General features: G+C 35.7%; 4 protein-coding genes across 6 annotated transcripts; 3 read left to right on the top strand and 1 right to left on the bottom strand.

Moving 5' to 3' along the window:
- The first annotated feature begins 901 nt into the window (after nt 1-901).
- On the top strand, nt 902-4,510 carry etsrp (ETS1-related protein). Of its 2 annotated transcripts, none has more exons than XM_067410037.1 (8): nt 902-1,034; nt 1,272-1,355; nt 2,039-2,116; nt 2,205-2,282; nt 2,369-2,566; nt 3,247-3,486; nt 3,598-3,716; nt 4,016-4,510. In XM_067410037.1, the coding sequence occupies exons 2-8, from the start codon at nt 1,274-1,276 to the stop codon at nt 4,286-4,288; spliced, it is 1,068 nt and encodes a 355-aa protein (XP_067266138.1). In that variant the 5' UTR covers nt 902-1,034; nt 1,272-1,273; the 3' UTR covers nt 4,289-4,510. The 2 variants fall into 2 exon arrangements, with proteins under 2 accessions (XP_067266138.1, XP_067266130.1); XM_067410029.1 differs by having other exon boundaries at nt 2,006-2,116; nt 4,016-4,508.
- A 522-nt stretch (nt 4,511-5,032) lies between these two features.
- On the top strand, nt 5,033-11,355 carry caspa (caspase a). The gene is made up of 7 exons (XM_067410017.1): nt 5,033-5,448; nt 9,020-9,198; nt 9,379-9,555; nt 9,741-9,975; nt 10,088-10,204; nt 10,431-10,540; nt 10,659-11,355. Exons 1-7 carry the CDS (start codon nt 5,178-5,180, stop codon nt 10,764-10,766), a joined length of 1,197 nt encoding a protein of 398 aa, XP_067266118.1. The 5' UTR covers nt 5,033-5,177; the 3' UTR covers nt 10,767-11,355.
- A 237-nt stretch (nt 11,356-11,592) lies between these two features.
- On the top strand, nt 11,593-14,919 carry pycard (PYD and CARD domain containing). Its single transcript, XM_067410070.1, has 3 exons — nt 11,593-12,258; nt 14,456-14,500; nt 14,647-14,919. The coding sequence occupies exons 1-3, from the start codon at nt 11,988-11,990 to the stop codon at nt 14,910-14,912; spliced, it is 582 nt and encodes a 193-aa protein (XP_067266171.1). The 5' UTR covers nt 11,593-11,987; the 3' UTR covers nt 14,913-14,919.
- Nucleotides 14,144-17,698, bottom strand: si:ch211-225p5.8 (uncharacterized protein LOC555567 homolog). Of its 2 annotated transcripts, XM_067410059.1 has the most exons (6): nt 17,361-17,698; nt 16,788-16,954; nt 16,150-16,387; nt 15,905-16,064; nt 15,358-15,414; nt 14,144-14,548 (listed from the first exon to the last, which is right to left on the bottom strand). In XM_067410059.1, the coding sequence occupies exons 1-5, from the start codon at nt 17,410-17,412 to the stop codon at nt 15,369-15,371; spliced, it is 663 nt and encodes a 220-aa protein (XP_067266160.1). In that variant the 5' UTR covers nt 17,413-17,698; the 3' UTR covers nt 14,144-14,548; nt 15,358-15,368. The 2 variants fall into 2 exon arrangements, with proteins under 2 accessions (XP_067266160.1, XP_067266151.1); XM_067410050.1 differs by lacking the exon at nt 14,144-14,548 and having other exon boundaries at nt 15,275-15,414.
- Between the last annotated feature and the right edge of the window lie 321 nt (nt 17,699-18,019).

The following is an 18,019-nucleotide window of genomic DNA, read 5'->3' as shown; positions in this document are numbered from 1 at the left end:
CAGTAAAATTAATAACAATTTGGAAACAAATTATTCAGACACTTTTACCTGACCATGTTTTGCTTAAATGTTATCTGACATTATCAAGATTATTTTTTTCTGACAGTTTAACTTAGGCTATTTTATTTTTTAAACTAGCGAATTAAATGTTGGTGTCTGAATAAATTTTTGTTTGTATTGTCATTTTGATGCCAAATATTAGGTTATATATTTCCAATAAAAATCGACGGAATGCAATTGAAATGTAGCCTATAATTTATATTCTTACATATTTCGTATCCTAATCCAACTTAAAACAAGTAACATGCAAAACAAAACGAAAAGGTTGCTGTTGTAGTCTACATTACTGGCTAATTGTTGTTATTATTAGTACTAGCCGTAGATTTTAGTAGCCTACTATGGAGCTAATTCATGGTAGACGCCATTTTAAAATTTTCATGAATGAAAGGCTGTGAATGTAGATGATCCAGTCACATTTTGACCACATTTTCCACAGTTTCTTCAATATTGTCACCAGGATATTGTTTTAGATTTCCAATGTTTCGTCAAGGTAATTGATCAACATTAAAGCCTATTCAGAGCAGTAGGCCCAATTAAACGGAATGTAATTTAATCCTCGAAACCGTAGTATGGAGTCTACCCTTAATATATCGTCTTTTAATCTTACATCGAGTCAAATCGAAATTTTTACGTCAAACGGTCTTGTAGCTATTTGGAAAAAAATAAATGCGAAGGGACATGTCAGTCAAACCTGTCTGGTGATGTTTTTTCTACTCCCCATAGACACCTTTTCTATGAATGGAAGGGGTAACAAATCTGTGGTCGTGACTCCTGTCTGACGTCACTATTAGTAAAAGGAGGGAACCGCAGTCACGACGCATTCCTTCACAAGACGCGCGGACACGCCCCGTCGCGCACGGCCTCTTTATAACGGTCCTGGGTGAAGCACCAACAGTCAACAGGATTGTAAGGCAGCGCTTGAGGCTGTAGAAAATCCTTAATATCTGGAATAAGGACTCTGTGAGAACTTTAAGGTAAGTTTTTCTATTCTTCTGTCAATTGTAATCTGAGATTCTTAATCTGTATTATCAGTGTTTGAATCACTGACTGGGATTAAAAATGCTGTTTTACACCCAGTGATATGTTTAATAAATTATACTAAAGGATTTGAGAATGAGTTTTTTTTAATGGACCAAACAAAACTAACCCAATCAAGCAAATATACATTCTATGTTGAGATTAAATATCTAAATTATGCTGTTTTTCTTCAGATATGGAAATGTATCAAGCTGGATTTTACACAGAAGACTTCAGAACTCAGGAGGTTCCTGGTGGTTTTGACTTCAGCTCATATGGTAAAATCTTAATTCAACACATTTTTCTTCATACAGCGTTTAAATGTCTCTTGAAATCTCCTGTTATCTCTCTCAATACATAAATGCCCATATTTTCAGTTATCACATTCAGTTTGCCCTCAAGGGAAAAATCTGTCAGATTTTGTGGGATTTAGTATTTCTCCAGCTTTGTTTCCTGAATGTCCGTGCAAAACATTTCCGTTGTCCTTGAGCTCCAAAGCCAGAATTGCAACACCCCTGTCAAAACCCTAAAAATTAGACCTTGACATCTTGTTTGTGTGCACTAATTCAAAGCTCATCAGGAAAAGGGGATGTCAGGCTATGCATGCTCTGAGATTTAGGAATGTCCAAACCAGGGATGTAGAGAAAAAAAAAGGGGTGGTTGGGTTAAAGATACACCCGTTTTTTTTTCTGCTCCCTCCCTTTCTTCCTAATCCTTTCCTCCAGACTTCCTCCTCAAACAGATTTAGCACCCCCTCTCCTTCACCCTACTTCATCACTCTGTCACAGCCCCTTTTATTCCTAGCACAATTCAGACTAGGTGTGGAAAACTTAATGGGAGCTTTCATACATTGATCCATTGTTAATTCTAGAATACACCATTTCTCCTGGCTCTCATTCATTTCACATCTTTGATAATGTACCTCCAGACTGCAGTGGTGAAGACCTGTCCTTTTTATTAGACAGCAAAGGACCTGCCCAACAGCAGTATCCAGAAACCTATTCAGAGCCCCAGAAGGAGCATTTGCACAGTGCTAAAGGTAAACATCTCATGATGCACAGATCATATAATGCAAACAAGTATTTTAATGATTACAGATATTTATGTGATGTGTTTTTACTGAATAGGACATACTCTTGTAGACTCTGGACTGTTTAATCTGGACTCCTTCCCTGAGTTTAGCTGCTGGGCATCATACACTAATAGTAAGTATCAAATATTTATTTACATTTGCAATGTACAAACTCTTCTTTTAAGTGGCCTGGCCTCATACAATGTCATTTTTCCATAGTTCCAGAAGGAATGGTAGCAGACAGGCAGCAGGTTGCCTTTCAGGAATCTACTCAAACCTACCAGAACCTCGTCCCTCTATGCACTCCAGCACAAAGTAGCCCATTCAGCCCAGGGATGGACACCAGCAGCCATTACCAACCTGGGAAAGGTCCGAGTCACAGAGGAGCAACCGGTACTGGAAATCTGGACCATTTGGGTAGGCATTTTAGGGATACATATCGTTATATATATATATATATATATATATATATATATATATATATATATATATATATATATATATATATATATATATATATATATATTTATATATATATATTTATTTATATTTATTTATTTATTTATTTATTTATTTATTTATATATATATATATTTATTTATTTATATATATATATATATATTTATATATATATATTTATATTATTTATTTATTTATTTATTTATATATATAATTAATTTTATTTATTTATATATATATATATATATAACATACACACACAGTGTATATATATGAGAGAGATGGGTGTATATACACATTAATTATATATGCATGAAATATATATATTATAAATGCATATAATACTACATACACACATAATATATAATATACATGCTTATTTTTTATTAAGTATATACACACATTAATAACTATTATCGATGACATTCAAGCATTCAAATATCAACATATGATTAATTATATATGCTTTAAAGATATTACATAAATGCATATGTGTGTATGTGTGTATATATATATATATATATATATATAATATATATATATATATATATATATATATATATATATATATATATATATATATATATATATATAATATATATGTCATTGAAATTTTAACTGATGTTTTTCTTGTGTAGGTGATACAGAGAGACCATATGCCTTGTATGATGCAGAGCAGCAAAGCAGGCCTTCATATTGGTCCGACTACCCCTCACCCAGTTACTGCACTTCCATGCTTGGGCAGCAGACATCCTCTTCATCACCTCCAGTTACTCAATCCCCTGAGCTGTTCTGCCCCCGTGTGGCCAAAAGGCGTAGCGCACCAGCTCAAAGATCAGACAGAGAGGGTGAAATGACACCAATGTCCGCCTACCCAGGTGAGCAATTTTTACAGAGGTTTTTATAGGATAAATATTTAACATAACAGAAAATGAGAATCTCTCGCCTTTGGCAATATATATGACTTTGTACTGTTTGTTCTCCATCAGGATCTGGGCCTATACAGCTTTGGCAGTTTCTGCTGGAACTTCTGCTGGATTCTGCTTGCCACACTTTCATTAGCTGGACTGGGGATGGCTGGGAGTTTAAAATGTCAGATCCTGCAGAGGTAAGATTTGTACCTCGACCAAAACACAACACACAGGCCCGGTTTCACAGACAGGGTTTAGATTAAGCCAGGATTAGGCCTTAGTATGAACATGCTTTAGAAAAAAAACATTCAGTTAATACAGCTCAAACTTGCATTTTAGTCTGGGACTAGGCTTAAGCTGTGTCTGTGAAACCAGGGGATAGAGTCTCAAAACATCTTGACAATGTAAGCAAAATGGCATTTGTTATACATCTGTTTTTTCACATTCTCTAAGTTGTTCTGAAGATGAAGCTTAAGATCTACCTTGTACCCTCCAGGTGGCGAAGCGGTGGGGCCAGTGTAAGAACAAGCCCAAAATGAACTACGAGAAGCTAAGTCGTGGTCTGCGTTACTACTACCACAAAAACATCATTCACAAAACAGCAGGGAAGCGTTACGTCTACCGCTTTGTCTGTGACGTGCAGGGCATGCTTGGAAAAACGGCGCACGAGGTCTTTGCAAGTCTAAACATCTCACCACCAAATGCAGCATCTCCACAGTCTGTAAGCACAACCAGACCGGAGGAAAACACAGAGTCCTGGGCACATTAGAGGAGAACATTTTCAAATGCCTATAATGATTGAAAAGAACGGTAAAACCGTGCCCTGGAAAAGTAAATGACTGACTGTTCCGTTCAAAGATTAAACTGATTTGGTTGAATCGGTGACAACAGATCTGAAATCAGCCATCAAATGCAGTAAGGTGCCTTTAGAAAACATTGTTAGCTACCTCTTATGACGTTGGAACACTAATCTTGTAAATGTTTTTTTTTTTTTTTTTATTAAGTTGATGTTTTGACATCAGATTGTGAATTCTTGTAAATAAATGTAATGTTACAGTAGACTTCTTTTCACAAAATGTTGTTACTCTGTTTCATTTATTTAGAATGTACAGTTATTACAGGAGAGTTAAATGTTTTAATTTGCCACCCTAAGGACCGACAAAAAACTTTATGGTGAGATTTTTTCTAAAAGGCACATGTTTAGGTGCCGATTTATGTTTCTACCGGTGGGAGGCATGTGGCCACTGTATATTTGAGAACGCGCGCACACTTTAGTGCGAGAGTGCCTGCGAGCGGAAAGATTCGTGCTCGCGCATTATGCGCTCTCTCAACATTTATTAAAACAACGCCATAGAAACAGCCTCAAATGAGCTATAAAAAGAGAAGAAAGTCGTGTCTGAAACCTGCAATCATATAATAAATCATCAAATCATATTATTTTTTAAAATGAATGGAGAATATCTCGTGTTTTTCCATGGGTGTTCGAGCCACCGGCGCCTATGCAATGTCACCTATAGGTGGGGTATGGATTGCTCAATAAACAGACAAAAGTGAAACAAACCTTCAGAAGACACTGCGTTCACAGGAGGCGTGTGTTCAAGCTTCAGTCAAAACATCCATCAACAGCCACTGGAAAAGTCACGAAACTTTGAGGAACCATGGTGAAAACTATTAAAGATCACCTGGAGAATACTTTTGAGGATCTGGGGGAGGGAAATCTAAGAAAGTTTAAACTCAAATTGCGCGATCGGAAGGAAGAACCGCGCGTACGACAAGCTACAATTGAAAAAGTTAAAGATGCTATAGATCTCGCTGATTTGATGGTGAACACTTTCACAGAGCCAGGCGCTGTTCCTGTAACACTCGAAATATTAGAGGTTATTGGCTGTAATCAACCTGCATCGGAGCTCAGAGAGAACATAGGAGACGGTAAGTAAAATAGATGATAAATGCAGAACAAAGTTCACAAGGAATTGTTGCAGATAGCCTATCAACAGAACAGGGAAGTTATTTAGACCTAGATATTTTTTTTTACTACTTAAAAGTTGTAATATTGAACAACAAAAAAATGAGTTAACATTCTCAGTCAGTTATCTGTAACAGACACTCAAAAGTCATCGTATTGCTGATCTTTTCACAGTCGCTCGCTGTCTCGCTGACGTCATTTCCAGTTAAAAACACATTTCCCACTGCAAGACCGACAGTGCGAATGTGTTTTTAACTGGAAATAGCCTAGGTCTAGATATTTAGTATAGACAGACCTATCTAGTAAATGTCTAGATAGATGGATGGATGGATGGATGGATGGATGGATGGATGGATGGATGGATGGATGGATAGATAGATAGATGGATAGATGTTTGGAAAGTAAAATCTATAAACGAATTATTAATTGGCTACAATTAGTAGCTATATATATGCTACTTATAATTAATTCAAAAACCGCTCCTAATTATTGCTTCACTAAAATAATAATAATAATAAAAGTCTTCACTTTTTTCAAAAGTCTTTCGTTTAGGAATCGTCCTTAAGCCCCTTGACGCTCTGTTTGAATTATGGGTGTAACTTCCGTTAAACTGTAAACAGTCAGTGAAAGACTCGCTCTATTTTTTTATTTATTATTATTATTTTTTTTAAGTGGGTACAGTGAGATTATTCTACTCATCCTTCAACCAACGAACATTAAACGAACATTTAAAATGTAAAAGCATCAACAAGTTACTTTCAACAGGCCATGAAAAAGCGCGATTCTTTCCAAAGCAATACCGGACAGGTTAAATATAGCCTAACAATAGTGATTAGTGTATTATGTATTATACGTTGCCTTAATAAAAACATGTTCATGAACTTCAGCATTGCGTGATAGCCTACTGTTTCAAAGTGATTTCCATCATTTTTACAGATAATAAATTGTTTACCTGTGAAAACAAACAAACCTGGAAAGAGTGAGGATTTGATGAGAAAAACGAGAGATTCTTCGTGCATTCCAGTGAATTATTAATGGGATATAGGCTATCTAAATTATATCGGGAGAACAGACCACAAATGTGCAGTATATGTTGTCCTTTTTCATACTATTACAGCGGAATGCAAATGGACAAAAAATTTTCATGAGGATAGACTGAAAAGAGCTCTTGCCACAGATATTACTGTTACATGTCACGTTAAAATACCAAGCGTTACGTTATTCTCATGATGTCTGAAAATAAAACATGAAAAAAAAATTGATAGCTCATTCAGTCAAACTGACGGATAAGCTTTATTTGTATGGAAACCTTATGATTTGAAACGTTTCGTTTCAGTCTTTTTAAAGGGAAGTAGGCTACCCTAAACCTGAAGTGCAACCCATAATTCGAAACGCAGTAGGCTAGTCAGGAATAAGGTGGATAATGTTTTTGAACCATACCAAAGACTATAGAATAACACAAGACGTGTCACTGGTATAGTTTTGAATGGGAGAAAGTGTAACGCGCAATATGGCGGAATAGGTCCCGCCTTCTAAATAAGAGCCAATAGCCGACTGGTAAAGTCATCGCGTCACTTCAGACGCATTTAGGTCTGCGCATTAGCTTGATACAGCCTGAAAAATACAGTTTTTTGTCATGATTCGAGCGTTTAGAAACTAGATTTATGAGCCGGTTGTTGTTAGATTTCATTGGTGATTTCAAATATGAAATTTAATCGTAAGGTTGGCGAACAGTTTTGGAGAATTTGATGTTTCCCCATTCAAAGAGATGGGGCATGATGCCCAGGATGCCCGAGAGGCGTTTCAAAGATGACCGCCGAGTGAAATGACTTGTCATAAAGGGACTTTGACCATACTACAGTAACGTATTTGTGGTAATTCTATAGGTGCTGTACTAATATAACAACTATACACTGTAAAAAATGACCGTGATTTTAACAGTAAAAGACTGTAAAAATGCTGCGGTGAAAAACTGTTGATTGGTTTACAGAAAGTTTCCATACTATATACGGTGAATAACTGTAATAGATCTAATGGTACATTTAATGTAATTTTACGGTAAAATACCGTTAAATTCACAGTTTTTGGAAGTGAAAAATAACAATTCATTGTAAAATTTACAGTGAAAAACCGTATATTGACATTCCCACAATTCCCTGCGTGACACTTCACATTTTATATATTTTCGTTGAAATATCTCTGTTTCTTCGTAGTTTTTCTCATTTTTTTCTAATCAGTTATGTACATTAGGGTTTTATGTTACATCTAATGTTGTTAAATTAATGTTTATTGCATTTTTAAAATTTCATGCATGTTACCATGATGGTGTTTAGTGTGTGTGTGAATGACACTGTGTGCACCTTCTATATGTTAGTGTTGTCCTTCTCAGCTTGTGGAAAAACTGCTTGTGATGAACTTTGATTCATCATGTGACTCTTATCACCACTGTGTTTGGTGACTGTCAGTGTATTATAAAGGTACAAAACAGATATTAGTACTTCATTAGGTTGGTAAATTAACATTATATCAGTTAATGAAATACGTTATTTTACCGTAAATTTAACAGATTTAAAACGTAAAATTCACATGTAACTCCGTAAGTATGTTTACGGTTTGATGTCATTTTTACAGTATTGTTCTGGTAACCACAGCTGCCGGTATTTTTCCGTAGAAACAAGGGGATTTTTTTTTACAGTGTAGTAATAAACAAATTACTTTACCGAATACTGTACTAAGTTTTCTACAATTTATACTACAAATAGCCTACTCTACAGTTTACTGTAGTAAAAACTGAAGAATATTACAGTAGCCTTACAGTTGATCAGTTCACTATAGTTAATACTACAATATTGTCAGGGTTCTGTTTGTTTCCTTTTGTTCACATGTTCTTTTTTCAGTTTTTCCCACCATTAGTTTGTTCCCATAGTTACCCTGTTTTGAGTTAATTGGTCCCAGGTGTGTCTTGTTAATTGGTCTCGTTTGCCCCTTTGTTTGACTTGTATACATTCCCTGTTGGTTCTCATCTGCGTTAAAGTTTGGTTATGTCTTTTGGATCTCCTGAATTGTGTCATTAAAGCCCTTTCTGTTGAAGTTCTCCGTCTGGGTGTGTTTCCACACAACCGACCCCTGACAAATATGCTGTAGCATTTATTAACAAAGTGTTGTAAATACTATAATTACACTACAATACTATAATACAGTATACTACAATTTACTAAAGTATGGTTCAAAAACACTTTAGTATTTACTATAAATTACTATAGCCTATTTTTTCAACTATTAATGGAACTGAAATTAATTTAAATGATTCGGTTTCGTTTTTTTTTTGTTTTTTTTAACTCCATTAAAATGCAGCGCATTAACTTGTTTTCTACAAAAGTTTCACAAAGCTCCAGGCAATTATCCTTCCGAGCATAACTTATTATAATTATAACTTCCAAGCATGCAGGGACTTGTAATCTAGGTTTCAGGTTGGAATGTCAAAACATGGGCTGAAAATATTATATATGTTATGAGCTGTGTTTTGTTTTCTAGGTTTGCCAGTGGCTCAGCCACCTTTGGATGTAGTAGACGCCAAACAAGGTCAGGGTCCGAAGGTTGATGCTGTTCCTCCATACGATCCTGTTCTGTCAGATGATTGGCAGAGAGAATCGCAGATTACTCTATGCAGCCCACAGTTTAAAATCAAAATTCTTAGAGAAAATGGAAAAGAGGCAAGTATTCATCAAGTATGATTCTATTCATCAAACGTTACAGGTGAATAAAATGTTAATAATGTTAATAATATATCAGCAGTCATGTTACTTTAGCATGAATGACAGTTGCTCTATATTGCTATTGTATTGGTGGTAAATAAATTCTGCCTTAACAACTCTGTTGGTTGTTATTCTTAGATTTATGAAGCAAAAGACAGGTCTGTAAGAAAACGTCTTGCCCTGCTTATCAACAACAGAGATTTCGACGAAAAGGCTATGACCAGGAATGGGGCGGAGAGAGATGAAGAGAACATGGAATGGCTGTTAAATCAACTGGATTATCAAGTTGTCAAGCACAACAATCTCTCTGGACAGGTGCAAAGAAAAACTTATTTTAAGACACATCTTATGAAGTAACAGAGTTTTTTACTGATTGTAGGGAAAATTATCCAGATGATACATAGAGCTTTTTTATTGAAAACATTGAACTTGAAGCTAAAATGTTTGTCTAATTGCATTTGCACTCTTGATTTATTTAATGGAGTGTATTTGATTGGCAGAAAATGAAGAAAGCAGTCGAGAGCTTTGCTCGACTTCCAGAACATGCATCTTCAGATAGCACCTTTGTGGTTATAATGTCCCACGGAAAGAGGGATGCCATTTTGGGTGTCCATCATAAAGCAGACAACCCTGATACCTTCCCTGTTGATGAAATCTACCATCATCTGAACTCTAAGAATTGTCCATCTCTGCGTAATAAACCAAAGGTTATTCTCATCCAAGCCTGCAGGGGAGGTATGAAAATGACAAAAAAATTCTTAGGACATCATTGTACATTCTTGACTCACTATCGATTGTAGTCCTATTTGAAGATGGCTTACACACTCTTAACTAAATCTCTGTTCAGGGGAGCATGGGCGCGTTTGGGCCAGTGACAGTGAACCCGATGAGTCAATGGAAATAGAGGACGATGACTTTGTGCACACGGAGAAAGACTTCATTTCTCTGATGTCCTGCACCCCGGGTAAAGTGCTTTTTGGCATGAAGTCTTCTTTAAAATTGAGTCATGAACCCTACGGTTCTATATAAAACCCTTAATATAAGCCATGGAATCATGACCAACCAAAAATATTTTGCACAGTCCACTTATTTATGAATAAGTTCCACCACTACATATTATACACAATATCCATTTCATTATTGAGGAAAGTTTGAAAGCTCCTAACTCCACTTCTGAAATTGTTCTACAGACACCAAATCTTACAGGCATGTTCAGAAAGGAACGTTTTACGTCCAACTGATAGTGGATGTGTTCACTAAACATGCACACGAGGATCACATTGAGGAATTGTTCAGGAAGGTAAGTGAAATGCTGCTGAAAGAGCAACTTATGTTCCTTTGAAAAAAATTTTTTTTTCTGTGTACATTGCCATGCAAAATTTCCTTCCACAAATGTTTATTATCTTCTCGTTTTACAGGTTTTAAGACGTTTTGAGAACGCAGATACGATCGGAAGCTACAGGCAAATGGCGTGTAAAGACAGAGCATCGCTGACAAAGTTGTTCTACCTGTTCCCTGGACTTTGATTTACAAGTTGTACATTCCTTTTTCCAGCAAAAAAGTCTTTCCAGATGTATGAAAATAGTTCTTCTTTAAAAAAAAAAAGAGAAAACCCTTAATTAAACAGCTTTTTTCCAAGCTGCATTTCCTCTGAAGAGAAAACCTGTTCTGAAACACAATAGTCCAACTTCACACAAATGTAACTTGATTTTGTTGTGTGCTATGAGACCATGAACACACCCTCTAAAAATACATGTTGAGTGACTTATGTGTCTGTATCTGTAACCATTTGTTGCCTAAAGTGTTTTAAATGTTCAGTTTAACTGCTGTGAAATCTTTACTGATTTTTAAACATGAGAATGACTTTTATATTGTTAGTAATATTTCTAGATGAACACTTCCTGGACAGAAGCAACTTGTTTTAATCCATATTTCTTTAGGTTAAATTGTGAGTATCAAATATGATGCACCAGGCTTTTGAGGAATAAAACAGTTGTGAACATTTCTTATTTGTGGTGAAACAAATGAGATACACTGTAAAAGAAATAGTTTGGCTAATATTCTTCCTTTTATAAAAGCTGTAACTATAATGTATAGATAATAAAATATAGCACAGGCACACTTTTCAAACAAATGTTCTTTTTATTAGATATTGCAGTACCTTGGAAACCAGTTTAGTTATTCTTTCAAAAAATGAGGAAGTAAAGCAGTTGCATTAGTTTTCATAGTGTGAAACTAGCAGTGGTTTTAGGAGGGCGGAGCTCCAGAGAAAACGTGTGAACTCCACAACCTCAAGTCGCTGTTGGCCACTGACTTTTTGTCACAAAGGTAGTTAATTACTAGAGCAAACTGATGCAACAGGAACCAGGGACATCTGTGTGCATATGATATAAGTAATTTTATTGTTTCATCTGATGAATCCTCTTTCTATTTTTTGGATCACGAAAAATGCAGAATGGGAAAAGAGATGCAGGTGCCTCCTAAATGGTGCATGCATTAAATAAACGTTTAGATAAAACATACCAATATGTACACTCTCTTGTAACCCAGTAGCCTATATTTACAAGAAAGTGGTTTGGAAATGAGTCAATGTTTAGAGTTGGCTATAGGTCTAGACCTATAGGTATAGGTAGACACACCGCCTCGGCTGAAATCATCACCATGTAGGAGGGCTCTACTGCAGCGGTTCATTCTCCGCCTATACGTCAAAAGCCTCTTGAAGCAAGTGCATGAAACTTTGAGGCACCATGTCGAAATCTAAGAAGGAACACCTGGAGAATACTTTTGAGGATCTGGGGGAGGGAAATCTAAGAAAGTTTAAACTCAAATTGCGCGATCGGAAGGAAGAACCGCGCGTACGACAAGCTACTATTGAAAAAGTTCAAGACCATCTAGATCTCGCTGATTTGATGGTGAACACTTTCACAGAGCCAGGTGCTGTTCCTGTAACACTCGAAATATTAGAGGTTATTGGCTGTAATCAACTGGCAACGGAGCTCAGAAATAACATAGGAGACGGTAAGTACCCTAAACTATTATGAAATAATACAAAACTAATTTCAGAAGGAAGGCGTTTAAATCGATAGCGTAGACAAAGTAGCCTACTACTAGACGGAAGTATTTTTCAACTGCCTGAATCTTAAGACAAATAGGAGAAGAGTGCACGCGAAGTAAAGTTTCATGTTTTAATAATAATAAATAGTTGGAAACCTAACAGTTCTTCAGAAATTAGAAACGGTTCCATTTAAAAGTAAAACGGAAAGGGTTTTAATGCGAATTGTATTTTTTTCCTTCCTTTCTTTCTTTTTTTTTTAAATATTGTTCCCCAAAAGTAGGCCTACTAAAAGATTCGTTAAGAATCAGAATTGAAAGCAGAATCGTTAAATTATTTACGATTCTAATTTCTAATTGTTTTCTAGATTGAACTAAATTTTACTTTCAATTTCATTTAACCTACGTGTAACACCCATTAAACACTTGATTGCAATATTTTGAAAAGGATAACAGTAATCTTAAGGGCCAGTTAAACAATCGGTTATAATAACAATTACAGCTGAATTCTTCATCACAATCCATGTATAGTTTGTTGTGCACATTAGGGTGACCACCTGTTGTTGTACCGCACAGCATTTTGACCCAGTGTCCCGCACGTCGCATAGCCTATTGAGAAAATGTCCCGCATTTTCATCGGTCTGTTGGTTTTCACTTATAATATTAAGAAAACGTGCATGCGTGCTTTTGCCTTTTTAAGAAAGCATTTTATTTATTCTTTTTGCTGCGTAGTTTTTCACCTACCAGCGCTTCGACAGAAGTAACATCCCAACAGCCCTTTTTTAAATCCTATCCAGTGGTTGAAAAGAAAGGAGTAAACACGGTCACTAGTTGGTTGTGACGGCTGTCAATCCAAATGTGGAGCGGAGTTGGACTTGGTCAGAACTGTTTCAAAAATAGGGTGACCAGACCGGTTTTTGGTGTTCTGTCCCCGTTTTACATATTGCTTAAAACAACCCACATATACATTGCAAAAAGACCGACGAGCGTAGGCTACAGCAGCCTGCTGGATAAATTGTGTAGTGATCATGTTCTCCAACAGAGGGGGCTGTGCAGCTACACTAGGTCGCGCGCGCGCCTCTAGTTCATGAGGAACGTGATCTGGGTCTGGACCATAGGTCTGGACCAGAGCAAAGCACCATTATCGTCAAATATCAAAATAAACATCGTTATCAGTTTCAAGGTTAGTATTAACTATTCATACTGTTTGTATGTTTTATAACCGGGCCTCACAGGGTGCGCGATGTTTTTGCACAATTTTAAACGTCCACATAAGTTACGTAACAACGCAGCAGCTACATCACGTGGTGAAGGTACGCTCTGATATGAATATAAAATAAAATAATACACGTACTTTGTGCTTAAAATGAGTCTAAAATGCAAAATAATAGTAAAAAATATTTATTTCTGTATACAGTAGCTAAAACAAGCTTGTGAAAATTAAAATATTAAATTCTGTAATATTAAAAAATATTTGTTAAATGCTGTTAAATATTTATCTTCTTATAGGCCTATTTATGTTGTTTTATTTTTGATATGTAATGTGCTTTTGTAAAGTCATACTAATGATATAACAGGCATATTGTTATGAACTGCTTCTACAGTGGTTACTATTAATCGTGTAAAAGTATTTTTTGGTGAATTGAATTAAAACCAGAGCAAAAATCCTAATAATAATTATTAATGTAATAATAGCCTATAAAGGAACCCACAACAATTAAAAACAAAAACATTCAAAAATGTATTGTCCTTGTTTTTTAAATTTTCCTATTTCCTCAAATAGGAAATGTCCCCGGTTTCCCTTTCAGAAATCAGTTATCTGCATGATGCCTGATGCCTTTAAGGTCGGTGATATTTAATTTAAATGACATGTAAAATAAAGACATACATTGTGATGTAATGGTGTTTTCTGGAAGGGACTAAAGAACAAAGTATTTTTTTATAAGCTGAAAGGTATAATACAAATGTTTTTATTATGTTAGATAGGCATTATATAACAGCTTCAGGTTGTGTTTTAGTATTGGTAACATGTCCCACATTGTCCCACACAAACTTAGCAATCGTCCCACATTTGGTTTGTTTGATGGTGGTCACCCTAGTGCACAATGAGGTTTGAATGTGGAACGTGGAAATGGGGAATCGTAAACTTCCCCTTGTTTTGCAGGAGCTCCAGTTGTTCCTGGACCTGGCCCGGGGGCTCCATCTGCTGGTGAGTAAATCTAACTCTTTGAAGGCAATGAGTGCTTTCATATATAACCTAATAAATAAAATGAGAATACATATAACATATTAATATGAACTCCATCATCATTTCCTCACAATCTGACCACATGCATATTTACTTCTTTGTTATAGAGCACTTCATCGATAGGAATTGGACAGCACTGATAAAACGAGTTAACAATGTGGACGCCATCCTAGATGAACTTCGTCAGAAGAATGTCATCTCAGACGAGGATTACAGTAACATTCGTGCTGAGAAAACCAAACCAAATAAGATGAGAGAGTTATTAACAGGCCCAATTAAATCTGCTGGCTCTAGAGGGAAAGATGCTTTATATGAAGCTCTCAAGGAGTCAGAGCTCTACCTAATTCAAGAGCTTGAGGCTCAGGGAAAGTGAATCTTTCACAAAATCAGATACAAAATCTTACTTGTTTGAACAAAAACTATCACATCTTTATTGAGGAGTAAAACACTTGTCTAATGACTTGAAAAAATGTCTTTGCTCGCTTAAGTCTTTTTTTATCACCAGTCAATAAACAACAAAGTCAAGAAATCAGATGCTTGTTTCTTTTCCACAAACCCTTTTAGTTTCTTCGGTCTGTTTATTCAGACTATTTATATTCCTGATTCAACTTTGCATATAATGTCTTGTTGATACAATGTTGTACCTGTTTTATTGCCATGTGGTTTATTAATCATTCTGCATTAGCTTAGTCAATGCAATGCTATAGAAATGTCACTAGAAATATACAGAGGATGGTATCAATAGAAATATGTAATTCATTAGCATTGACTTTATGAAACCTAGTCTCTATTCACTGAAAATTAATAAACCTACTAACCCAAAATGTAGTTACTCCAAATACACGCCATCACAAGGGTCCTTTGAGTCAATAAATCTGTGAAAACAAAAGATGAAAAAAAAGAAATTTTGAATCGGAAAGGTATAAATAACATTATGCCGCTCAAAAGTTTTGAACATTTTTCAATGTTTTTAAACAAGTCTCTTCTGCTCACTTATTACATTTTAAAATAAGTGTTTTCTCTTTTAATATAAATTAAAATATAAATACATTTTAATTACATATTCTTCATATATTTTTCTGAAGGGTCATGTGAAACTGAAGACTGGAGTAATGATGTTGAAAATTTAGCTTTGCAATCTCAGAAATTAATTACATTTGAAAATATATTCAAATAAAAAAATATGGAAAAATATTTCACAATGTTATTGTTTTACTGTATTTTTTATGAAACAAATGCAGCCTTGGTGAGCATTAAGAGACATTCAAAAACATTAAAACATCTTAATTTTTCCAAACTTTTGACTGCTGGTGTATATGTTGTGAAATAAACTGGTGTAAAAAAAAAGAAAAAAAGTAGCCTTACTTGTTTTGAGAGCGTGCAGCTTTTCTGGCCTCTCGAGCTTCATTCTCAGCATAGATCTTCCTATAGCAGTAAATCAGCACTCCAATCATCCACAACTGCAGGACTACGATCACCACGTACATCATGATCTCTGAGATTACAGCCGTCAGCTCAGGGTTGGCTGGGGGAGCAACAAATTCAGATATTCAAATTACTAGTTGAAATGCAAATTTGTCCCCTGTGAGTAGGACTTGAATGAGTCTCACCTTCTTCCACAACTGTGAGTTCCACCTCCTTGTTTATTATCACATGCTCCTCATCCAGCAAAAGGTACAGCGTGCGGTGGAAGGTACACAGGTAAGTCCCAGTGTCGTTATATGTGACATTGTGAATGAAGATGGCACCAATTTGCACATCCTTTGTCCCCATAGTCCCTTGCCACTCTAATCTTCCCTCATAGTTTTCATGACGAATAGTGGGGAAAGGATATTCATAATGGAAAATCTGAGAGGGACAGAGATATTAATGATAAAACCAGACGTAAAGATTTAAACATGTCTTTAAAGATCTTTTCAGTTTATTTAAACTGAGTAATGTTCAAATAAAGGTGTTTTACTGGCATTGATGGAAACTTGCAATTAAACAGAAGATTCTTGACAGTGAAAAAAGTTTCTTTAGATTTTTAAAATGTTCTTCACACTAAGAAAATAAGTTCTTTTTAAGAACTGTTCTCTGAAAGGTTCTTTGAGGAACTCAAAATGGTTCTTCTATGGCATTGCTGCAAAACCCCCCTTTTGAAACTTTTTTGTTAAAGAGTAAAGCATTTACTGGAAGTTTTACATATGTCAAGCTGAGCGAACACCCTGAAAACAGGCTTTCTGATCCATATAATCTCCGTACTAACGTGGATAAACTCCTCAGTTCCAGCTGGTTTGAAGTGCCAATCCACAATAGCAGAACCTGGCACTTCTTCTCTTCTTTTGCAGGAAATGCAACCCAACAGAAAGCTTTCTCCAGCCACAGCCTCTGTCATGGAATCCACTTCAGCACATCCAGTTTGGCCCTGCGGAACTAAAATGAGACATATTGAACAAGCAAGAAAAAGAGATGCAAGAATATTATAGTTCAGAAGCATTAAGCAAAGGTGAACTGGTACAGAGGGTCATAGATTATCAACACTAAGAAAGTTCAAAAGCCTAATATCCTATCGTTTTTGTTATTGAGTTATTTTCTTTCTTTGCTTATCGTGCATCTCCAATTTTATTTTTGAAAACGTTACGTTTCTGAGCAATAAATGTACAGGATCTTACATGGAGACTAATGCTCGACGGCAGAAGACCTAACGAGGGATGTTATTAATGCAGCCCAATAAATAGACAAATAAGGAGCATCTTATGACTGCACTATCCACTCAATATAATGATTATCATAATGACCCCTAATAAATAATTTCACACTAGCATGTTTTATAACTTACCTTGAATAAAAAAGACGCAGAGAGCCAAAAATGAAATCATTCCTAGTGACATGTTCACAGTTCACACAGCTGTATAACCGATGCATTCATAAATCGCTTTCTTGAAATAGCGTGTCTCACGTTTATTTTCTTCTTTATTATCAGAGTTTCTTGAACATTACTGAGCTCAACAGGCTAAACTCTTCAGCTGATTATCCTAAAACAAACATAATCCTTCAGCCTTCAAAGTATTTCAAGAAAAGCGTTTAAAATGTTAAAATATCACGGCACACTAAAAAACAGATTGTGTCTTGCAGCGGACTTTGACGTTTAGGAGAGCTAAGTATAGACCGTGTGAATCCTTGTGCTTGCAACTCAACACGGAATTTGAGAAGTGAGATTCGGACGAGCGGCGTCCAGTTGCTATATAAGATCACCCAATAATCATGTGGCATGCCGTTTAGTCTTTTCTATTTTATGTTTTTACTTGACTTTTAATACTAATAGCAAATAATCCAATAGACGGTTAAATATTCAGTTTCATTAGTAGCCTTGCTAGTCACTATCCCAACAGTGACATATGCTAGCTGTTTGTTATTGCTAACAAATTACATTGAATTATATGGAGGTCTGTGATTCAGATATAAAAAAATCACTTAGAATGTATTCTAATTAAAGGG

The sequence above is a fragment of the Chanodichthys erythropterus genome, chromosome 2 (assembly GCF_024489055.1).
Source record: "Chanodichthys erythropterus isolate Z2021 chromosome 2, ASM2448905v1, whole genome shotgun sequence".
Taxonomy (NCBI): Eukaryota; Metazoa; Chordata; class Actinopteri; order Cypriniformes; family Xenocyprididae; genus Chanodichthys; species Chanodichthys erythropterus.
The sequence above is the reverse complement of the archived record's forward strand: the minus strand, read 5'-3'. Positions and strand labels throughout refer to the sequence as shown.

Excerpts from the sequence above, each read along its gene's own strand:
- etsrp (XM_067410029.1), top strand. The coding sequence starts at position 1,274 with ATGGAAATGTATCAAGCTGGATTTTACACAGAAGACTTCAGAACTCAG. Across the intron at positions 2,117-2,204 it reads GCATTTGCACAGTGCTAAAG|GACATACTCTTGTAGACTCT; the intron begins GTAAACATCTCA and ends TTTACTGAATAG. Across the intron at positions 2,283-2,368 it reads CTGGGCATCATACACTAATA|TTCCAGAAGGAATGGTAGCA; the intron begins GTAAGTATCAAA and ends ATTTTTCCATAG.
- caspa (XM_067410017.1), top strand. The coding sequence starts at position 5,178 with ATGGTGAAAACTATTAAAGATCACCTGGAGAATACTTTTGAGGATCTG. Across the intron at positions 9,556-9,740 it reads ACAACAATCTCTCTGGACAG|AAAATGAAGAAAGCAGTCGA; the intron begins GTGCAAAGAAAA and ends TTTGATTGGCAG. Across the intron at positions 10,205-10,430 it reads TCTGATGTCCTGCACCCCGG|ACACCAAATCTTACAGGCAT; the intron begins GTAAAGTGCTTT and ends ATTGTTCTACAG.
- si:ch211-225p5.8 (XM_067410059.1), bottom strand. The coding sequence starts at position 17,412 with ATGTCACTAGGAATGATTTCATTTTTGGCTCTCTGCGTCTTTTTTATT. Across the intron at positions 16,955-17,360 it reads CTGCGTCTTTTTTATTCAAG|TTCCGCAGGGCCAAACTGGA; the intron begins GTAAGTTATAAA and ends GTCTCATTTTAG. Across the intron at positions 16,065-16,149 it reads ACTCACAGTTGTGGAAGAAG|CCAACCCTGAGCTGACGGCT; the intron begins GTGAGACTCATT and ends TTGCTCCCCCAG.
- pycard (XM_067410070.1), top strand. The coding sequence starts at position 11,988 with ATGTCGAAATCTAAGAAGGAACACCTGGAGAATACTTTTGAGGATCTG. Across the intron at positions 12,259-14,455 it reads CAGAAATAACATAGGAGACG|GAGCTCCAGTTGTTCCTGGA; the intron begins GTAAGTACCCTA and ends CTTGTTTTGCAG. Across the intron at positions 14,501-14,646 it reads CCCGGGGGCTCCATCTGCTG|AGCACTTCATCGATAGGAAT; the intron begins GTGAGTAAATCT and ends TCTTTGTTATAG.